This window comes from Tarenaya hassleriana, unplaced genomic scaffold (assembly GCF_000463585.1).
Source record: "Tarenaya hassleriana unplaced genomic scaffold, ASM46358v1 Cleome21, whole genome shotgun sequence".
Lineage (NCBI taxonomy): Eukaryota > Viridiplantae > Streptophyta > Magnoliopsida > Brassicales > Cleomaceae > Tarenaya > Tarenaya hassleriana.
Genome location: NW_010965451.1, coordinates 226,329 through 235,088, shown reverse-complemented (window position 1 = coordinate 235,088; position 8,760 = coordinate 226,329). Strand labels below are relative to the sequence as shown.

General features: G+C 42.5%; 1 protein-coding gene and 1 long non-coding RNA gene across 3 annotated transcripts; both read left to right on the top strand.

The window, feature by feature from the left end:
* Positions 1-1,394: 1,394 nt before the first annotated feature.
* Positions 1,395-2,417, top strand: LOC109116705. Its single transcript, XR_002024237.1, has 3 exons — positions 1,395-1,578; positions 2,196-2,284; positions 2,372-2,417. It is a non-coding gene; the product is annotated as an uncharacterized LOC109116705 (long non-coding RNA).
* Positions 2,418-2,475: 58 nt separating this feature from the next.
* LOC104814161 lies at positions 2,476-8,760 on the top strand. 2 transcript variants are annotated; one of them, XR_771860.1, is made up of 9 exons: positions 2,476-3,302; positions 3,395-3,515; positions 3,607-3,702; positions 4,024-4,767; positions 4,875-7,368; positions 7,473-7,663; positions 7,738-7,797; positions 7,899-8,074; positions 8,238-8,326. XR_771860.1 is itself a non-coding variant. In XM_019202617.1 (8 exons), exons 1-8 carry the CDS (start codon positions 2,526-2,528, stop codon positions 8,597-8,599), a joined length of 4,845 nt encoding a protein of 1,614 aa, XP_019058162.1. In that variant the 5' UTR covers positions 2,476-2,525; the 3' UTR covers positions 8,600-8,760. The 2 variants fall into 2 exon arrangements, 1 of the variants encoding a protein (XP_019058162.1); XM_019202617.1 differs by lacking the exon at positions 7,899-8,074 and having other exon boundaries at positions 8,238-8,760.

Below are 8,760 nucleotides of genomic sequence, written 5' to 3'. Positions count from 1 at the left end.
AATTTTAGTCCACCCCAGCCCTTTTTTTAACGAGCCAAAAATAGACCAACCCATCCCATATCGCCTTAGCCCGCGAGCCAAATATATAATTTTAAAAATAAAATTTAAATACTAAAAAATATTTTAAAATAATTTTAATATTTAAAAAATATTTAAAATATTTAAAAATATTTAAAATATAATAAAAATATTTAAAATTTTAAACAAAATAAATTAAATATATAATAAAAATATAATTTGTATATAAAAATTTTAAAAAAAATTTTGGCCTGTGAGCCCGGTCCGTGATGGGCCGGCTCGTTTGACCCGTTTTTTCTGGACTCAATTATTCTCAGCCTAGCTCGGAAGAACGAGTCAGCCCGCGGATCCGAACCCATTTTATACCTCTATATATATACGTTAAAAATGTGTATTATGCATGTATATATGTCATGAGTGGTTGGTCAATTCAGGTTTCGCTTCGGGTTCGGTTATATTCGGATTCAGTTATTTCGGTTATAGAAAAACTATAACCATTCGGTTTTTATATAATCTTCAGTTTGGTTCGGTTCGGTTATTTTTCGATTCGGTTTCGGTAAAAAATTCAATTTTTCAAAGGAATTGTCGGTCTTTTTCGCAGGTTTTTGGGTTATTTTTATTCGGTTTGGTTTTGGTTTTTTTCGGATTTTAGAAAATCATAACCGTTCGGTTTTGATATCGGATTCGGTTCAGATACGGTTATATCATATTCGGTTCGATTTGGCCTCGTTTGTTCGGTTAATAACCGAAATGACAACTCTGGCCATGACTCGTGTTAATTTATGTCCGTGTACATTTTTTTTAATTGACGTGACGTATTAATATGATATTTATACTCACGTCATATTGATATGTTTTCCATACAATGGATATACCATTTTTTCCGATTCATCAAAATGAATGATATTTACGAGTATAGAGAAAAATGATAAATTTTAAAAAAAAGTATTATCAATTGAATTCGATATAAAAACTAAATGATTTTAATTTATTTATCGAAACCAAACCCAATCAATTAAAAAAATAACTCAAAAAATCGGTATTTTAAAAAACATGAAATTTGAAAAAAAAAAAAACTGAATTCAAAACAAACTGAAACGTAAGGAGACGGAACCAAAGCAAAATTTATATAAAAACTAAATAGTTATAATTTTTGTATAAACCAACCGAACGGAATCCGAATTTCGAAATAGTTACTCTAAGCCACTACCCTCCACATCAACGCCACGTGACGTATATCCACTATGTGTAAACCACGCGCCAACAAGAGCGTGAGAGACAGCAAGGATGTTAAAGAGTACGAGATGCTAAAGTGCGCGGCTTGGTTGTATGTGTTAATGGGTTTAGCCTACGCCTTTCTCCTCTTTCATCTTTCCTTTTGGGCTTTAAGTTAAACCTACATTGCTCTCACCGTCTCCTCGGAAGGGTTTTCTTTGTGTCTGTATCTGTATTTGTCTTTCTGAAGCTTTAGTCGATCGTCCATGGCCAACTCCTCCGCCAGCTCCGCCGCAAGCCGCTACCATAACCTCTCCATCAATCCGTCGAATCATATCTTCAAAGGTATTCGACGGTTTTCCGTCGATTTCGATTCTTCGTCTTGTGTTTGATTCTCACAATTTTGTTTCCATTCATAAACCCTAGATTTCCCTGAGGAATTGCCGCTCCTTTTATTTGTCCCATGGCTTTCTCATCTTGTCATCCAGTTTTGATACTGACTTGAGTTCTGTTAAAATTGAGTTTTTTTTTTCGTGTGGTTCCTGATCTTTATGGATTCGCTGTCGTTTACTTCACCTCTACATTTGTCGAGTATGAGTCTTCCATGTTCTTACCAGATCTATACTGGGATATCGAAAAAAGAGTTTTGTTGTTTGTTGTTGGTTGTGGGTTGGGTTTGTGGATAGGCGACAGATTCATAAGAAGGAAATTTTGTTTCCATTGTTGTGTGAGACTGTTCTCAAAGGCTTGAAGTATTGCTTGTTTTTCTCTTCTGCTATCACTTGGGAGACCTCGCTTGCTTGATTCATGATGGATTGTTGACACTATTATATTGTTATGTTGTTTTCTTGTACAAGTTGCAACTTGAATCTTTTTTTCTGTTGAAAGATACCACCTTCCTGTGGAATGCTTTTTTGTCATTCTACATGATTAGGGAGTGATTTTGTGGCCTTTCCGTGCAGATGTCCAGGGTTCTGACAATCTGGTTCCGCTTTCACCTCAGTGGCTTCTGCCAAAAACAGGGGAGAGCAAGACAGGAATGGGAACTGGAGTATGTTCCCCGTTCTTATGACATAGAAAATCTTTTTTTTTTACGTTTTATATTCGTTAAGTATGTTATTTTGTTTGACTTTTACAGGAAGGAAAGGTCCTGCAACATCCCTATAGCAGTCGCTTGGTTGCTGATGCTGGGAATGACGCATATCTCTTGGCCAAGAAATTGGCACTTGAGCAACAGAGATGGGGAGGAAACACTGGAAACTCTGAAGACAAAAGATGGGTTTCGGCCATCCATGCTTGACATGGAAAGTGGTCGTCATGACCGTTGGCATGATGAAGAAAGGGATGCCCTGCCCTCTGTTCGAAAAGATCGCTGGCGGAATGGAGACAGAGAGTTTGGTGATGATAGGAAGGATCGATGGGATAACGTGGGTACTAGATCCTTTGGGGATTCACGCCGTGGTCCATCTGATCGGTGGACGGATTTAGGAAGCAGGGATGCTGGGACTGATCAACGACGTGAGAAAAAATGGAATTTGCGGTGGGGACCTGATGATAAGGAGACTGAAATTACACGCAACAGGTGGGATGAATCTGGTAATGATGGTGAAAGTTTGCATGAGAAGGGTATGTCTCTTCCTTCTGGGCATGGGAAGGAAAGGGAGGGAGATCGTTATCGGCCATGGAGACCATCTCAAAGTCGAGGAAGATTAGAACCTCTTCAATCAGCTCCGAACAAGCAAGTTCCCGTCTTCTCTTATAACAGGGGTCGTGGGGAGAATGCTCCCACCTTTTCAGCTGGTCGTGGAAGGTTGAATACTGTTGGAAGCTTTTTCAGCAGTGCATCAACCCAGTCTCATCCTCCTGGGGTTCCCTCTGACAAGCGGGAAAGTGGTTATGCAGAGCCTTCTCACCTGAGGTATAGCAGAATGAAACTGCTGGATGTGTACAGGATGGCAGATATAGAATCTTATGAAAAGTTTCTAGATGATTTCATCGAAATGCCTTCCCTTACATGTGGGAAGCCCTCAGAACCTCTTGCTCTCTGTGCTCCTGATTCAGAAGAAGTGGTGAGTCATTCTTCTCGGATTGCTTATGTTATTTCTCTTTCTATAGTTATCTCAATTCCTTATCATTATCTTATTTTATTTTTCTCCAACAGACCATCTTGAAGGCGATTGAGAAAGGGGAGGTCGTGAGCAGTGGTGCTCCCCAAATATCCAATGATGGGCCTACTGGGCGAAATCCAGTTGATTATTCACAATCGAGACGAATCAGGCCTGGTAAAGACCCAGTTAAAGACAATGTGAGACTTAAGGGTTACATCTTGTGCGTACATAATAAATAGCAGAATTTATGAATGTCATGTTGCAGTTGGCAGCAGAGAAGATATGTCATATGCTGCTGAGGAATCTAAAGATGGAAGTGCTGAAACCTCAAAGACATATCCTGATAAATTTAGGCCCGAAGGTGTGTATGCACGTATTCCAGCCTATACATATGGCTGTGTTGTCCCGTGCGATGCTTTTGTCAATAGCTGATAATGAAATTTATGTGGTGTACTTTAGTTTGCTGTCTATTGAATACCCCCATGTTTTTGTTAGGAATTCTCTGTATAATTTTTTCCACCTGTAGACTACATGTTGGTAAGACCTAAGATTGAATATATCTATCAATTACGAAGTTGTTTCCAGCACTCAGAATTGTATGAACGGTTCAAATGTTAGAATTGGCTTGTTTTCTCACTAGTTTCTTGTCTCTCAGTTTATGAATTTTTTGTGCCGTCTGCAGGTTTTCAAGAAGGTAATCTTACCCTGAGGAAGGCTGAAGAGGGATCTGTCATGCAGGAAAATAATAATATTCAATCTATCTCTCCATGCCGACCACTTTCAGTGGGTGATAGGTCGAGTCGAATCTCACATGGTTGGAATGACCATTTAGCTGATGTTAGGATGAAAAATTCAGACGCTACCTGGGCACCACCTAAAGGTTTGGTTAACAATGTAATGAACTTGCCACATTCTAAAGGTGAATCGAGATGGCCAATCAGTGAGGAACCGATTCTCAGGAAGCAGCCTTCTTCAGTGCTTGACAGGGAGCAGGAAGCTAGGAAGCTTCTGCCGTCTTCAGCTGAGGCACTTTCAATTTATTACAAAGATCCTCAGGGTCACATTCAAGGCCCTTTCTCGGGTTCTGATATTATTGGATGGTTTGAAGCTGGATATTTCGGCATAGATCTGCCCGTTCGTCTTTCAAGTGCACCATTAGATTCTCCATTTTTATTGCTAGGTGATGTGATGCCACATTTGCGGGCTAAGTCAGGGCCACCATCTGGTTTTGCTGATGCCAAACAGAATGAATTTGTCAGTGTAGCTGGTAGGCCAACCTTTCCTGATTTAGGGAATGTACATCCTGGGTTCCGTGAGGTTGACATGATACGAAATGACCCAATGTATAAACATGTTTCAGCAACAGAAGCTGAAAATAGGTTTGTTGAGTCTCTGATGTCCGGGGTATTGAACAGTTCAGCTCAAGGTAAGTTTTATGTCTGGGGGTCTGATTATTTTTAATAATTCCTATTTACTTTCTCTCCAACGGCCTGTTAACACTATCCCCTTGTTTTTACTGTTTTTGCTTTTTAGGTGCAGGTGTTCAAGGGTATGCAGGAAATAATTCTGTTGGTCTTTCTTTGCCGGTTGCTGACGCTGGGAATGATGTGTATCTCTTGGCCAAGAAACTGGCACTTGAGCAACAGAATTCTTTACCTGGTCCATATTCGTTTTGGTCTGGAAGGGATGCTGCAAATGTCATGCCAGGTTCAGAGAGTATGTCAGAACCTGCACGGTCTCCAAGTTCTGGTTTACCTTCTATGCTCCAAGGTGTTGATAGGCTGTCTCCTGCCGTTAATAATCCTCTTTCTGCTTGGTCACATTTCTCTGCCCAAAGTGGAGTGGGATCTCATCAAAACAAAGTTGATTTGCCCCTTGCTCAAAGCTTCCAAACCCAATCACCCTTAGGGATCCAACCGCAGAGGCCGCAAGGACAGAATTCACCTTTGGCAGGTTTACTTGGTCAGCCTATTGAAAATAATTGTGCTGGCATTTTGCCCCTTGAAATGATGCTTGCCTCTGGACTACCTCAAGATCCACAGACGCTCAATCTGTTGCAGCAGCAGCTCGTGCTGCAGTTAAACTCACAGACGCTGGTTTCTTCCCAGCAGCAGCAGCAGCAGCAGCTTCTTTTGCTTGAGAAGATCCTTTTGCTGAAACATCAAAAGCAACAAGAAGAGCAACAGCAGATGTTGTGGCAGCAACAACAACTGCTTTCTCAAGTTCTTTCTGAGCAGCAGCGTATGGGAGAGTTATCTTATGGACAGTTGCAGCCATCTTTCGATGCTCTTAGGTTTCAACAATCTAGAGATATGCCTCAGATCTGTCAGCACATACCTCTCCCCTCAATAACAACCCAAGACTCTTGTCAGAATGTTGCTACTCCTGAGCTCTCCTCTTTGCACCTGCAACATCAGATGTTTGGTCTTGATAATTCTAGGATTAACCTGGGAACAGCTAGTCCTGATCAAATCAATGATATTCATGAAAAGGATTTACAGTCAGCATCTGGGGCTTATGAGAAAACGGTTCCTGACAGCTTGTATTCAGAGACATCTGTTTTTGCTTCTGGTTGTGAGGCAGCTCCAAATGTGGAGGAGAAATCTGATGAGAGCTATCAAAGCACTGGAAGTTTCGGGAATCAGGGAGAGTCTGCCTCTGTATTAGCTCCTGCGATCTGTGAAACTGAGGTGCCACTGCCTAAGGAACATGCCAAGGGCGTGAATGTTGAAGCGGATGTGCAACAGGAAGTTAGCGGCAACGAAGTCTTCGAAGCAAGGAAAATTTCTGAGAAGAAATCCAAGAAACAGCGAGCTAGCAAGCAGTCTTCTAAACAGGGGAAAGGAACATCTAAGGCTTCTCTGCAGGAGATAAAGCAATTGGTAGCAGTGAATGCTGATACTTCTAAAACAAAGAGTAAAGATCAAAACTCGGCTGATTCTTCTGTGGACAAGATCGATTCTCAACCTATTAAGAGCAACCCAATTACAAGCACCTCCCTGGTAAGTGATACAGATTCATACGAGGGCGAATCCTGTGCGAATGAGTCTTCAGTGCAAGACACACAAGCACAGCCTGGACGAGCTTGGAAGCCTGCCCCTGGGTTTAAGCCAAAGTCACTGTTGGAAATTCAGATGGAAGAACAGAGGAGAGCACACGCAGAAGCTCTAGTTCCAAAAGCTCCTGTTTCCGTCAGTTCAGTGGGTTTGGCAACCCCTTGGGCTGGAATTGTAGCCAATGCCGATCCAAGTATCCCAAAAGAGGCTCATGTAGAGTCAAATATTCCTGAGGCTAGTGTTGTGAAATCTGAAAAGATTCCTGCTCAGGGCAAGAAGAGCCACTTGCACGACTTACTGGCTGGGGAAGGTTTGGCAAAATCCAAAGAGAAGGAGAGGGAGGCAGTAGAGATGATCTCTAGCAACTCCCTTGTCCAATCGACAGCCACTCACACAGATTCTCTTGAGGAGGATAACTTTATCGAGGCCAAGGAAACAAAAAGGAGTCGCAAGAAATCTGCAAAAGCTAAGAATTCTTGCGCAAAAACTACTGCACCTGTTCCTACCGTCGATCCATCCATTACCTCTAGTTCCATTGACAAGGGAAAAAGCTCTCGGGTCATGCAGCAGGAGAAGGAAGTGTTGCCTGCCGTTCCCTCAGGCCCTTCTTTGGGAGATTTTGTTTTCTGGAAAGGCGAGGCTGCTGTCAATAATCCTCCGCCTGCTCCAGCATGGTCCACCGATTCTAAGAAATTCGCTAAACCCGCCTCTCTAAGGGACATACTGAAGGAGCAGGAGAAGACATCTTCCTCTCAACCTCTGATCCCGGTACCCATTTCTCAAAAATCTCCTCCATTTCAGGCTGCTTCTCAAAGCAGCGGGCTTTCTTGGTCAATCTCTGCATCTTCTCCCCCTTCTAAGGCTGTTTCTTCAGTCAAGACACATTCCCAAGCTTCCTCACAAACCAAATACAATGGAGATGACGATCTGTTTTGGGGTTCAGTTGACCAATCAACCCAAGTATCGAAACAGTATGGTTCTTTGAATCACCTACTCGTGCATCCGTTTTGGTTTTGTCATTGCTTTATCTTTTAGCTCATTCTTCGCTACTAATTGTCGATTTTCACTGAAACAGGGGAGACTTCCCTCATCTTACAGGCCAAAAGAGTTGGGGAACCAAAACCACTCCCAGGAAAGCAAATGCGGATAGTTCGCTGAATCGCCAGAAGTCAGCAGTAACAGTTGGATCTGCGGACCGGGTTTTGTCTTCACCCGTTGTTCCTCAGTCATTGCCCAAAGGGAAAAAAGACGTGATAGCACATACCGGTTAGCTTTGTGCCACATTTTATTCTTTTTCCAAAAGAATTCATTTTTTCTTATAATGTTCGTGGATTCTGCAGAGGCGAATGATTTCAGAGATTGGTGCAGAAACGAATGTGTCAGGCTTCTTGGTTCAGAAGGTAAAAACTCATGCTTTGTTTTAGCTTTTCAGTTTTTTCTTGTCTGCTTTCTAGTAGCGAGCGATGATGTGCGTCATCTCTGTGTCCTTGCTCAAGGTTAGAAATTGCAAGTACCCAAATACGTGGGACCCACCTGTGGGTATCCTAGCTTCGCGAGCCTCAGCCCCGTAAATGACAAGGTCGGGTGCATGGTGTCCGGAGACCTATGTCGGGTTTGAGGTCGTGTTATGTTTGGTTATTTTTATACTGGGCGAGAAACCCAAGGGGATGACCAAAGGTTAGATACATTGGAAAACTCGGGTATCTGACCTGAGTCCACCCCTAGTATTGTCTTGGATGCGGTAGCTTCTGTTGATATAGAATGAGACCATTCCTTGAGAGTATTGGTGATGTGAACATTTTGCCCTTTCTTCTGGATGGCCTTTTTGTCTTTCCATCAGATACGAGTGTGTTGGAGTTTTGCCTGAAGCTTCCGAGATCAGAAGCTGAAACCCTCCTGACTGAAAACCTCAGATCCGTCGATCGGGACCGCAAGTTCATCGACAGATTCCTCAACTACAAAGACTTTCTACCTGCTGAAGTGCTCGATATGGCATTTCGTTCGGGATCGGGATCGGGATTGGGGAGCAGCCAGAGAGAGAACGACAACTTGGCATCCGCGAACGAGAACGATGGGTTCTCGAAAGCAGGAGGGGGAAAGAAAAAGGGGAAGAAAGGGAAGAAGGTAAGCCCTTCTGTTCTGGGATTCAACGTCGTTAGCAACCGGATCATGATGGGAGAGATTCAGACCATTGATGACTAGGTTTAGGACATGCTTTTCTCTTTGTACATCTCTCTTTTAGGACAGACCTTTTTTCTCTGTTTCTCTTTCTAACTTAACTGGTGGATCCTGCTAATGTGATCTCTGTAGACGGCGATTTTGTTTCTGACTGTGAAGATGTCTTTTCATGTTTTCTATGTTAA

Bases quoted from the DNA above. Each gene is read 5' to 3' on its own strand.
- LOC104814161 (XM_019202617.1), top strand. From the start codon at position 2,526: ATGCTTGACATGGAAAGTGGTCGTCATGACCGTTGGCATGATGAAGAA. The intron at 7,369-7,472 runs GTATGGTTCTTT...TCACTGAAACAG, and splicing joins TCAACCCAAGTATCGAAACA to GGGAGACTTCCCTCATCTTA. The intron at 7,798-8,237 runs GTAAAAACTCAT...TCTTTCCATCAG, and splicing joins CAGGCTTCTTGGTTCAGAAG to ATACGAGTGTGTTGGAGTTT.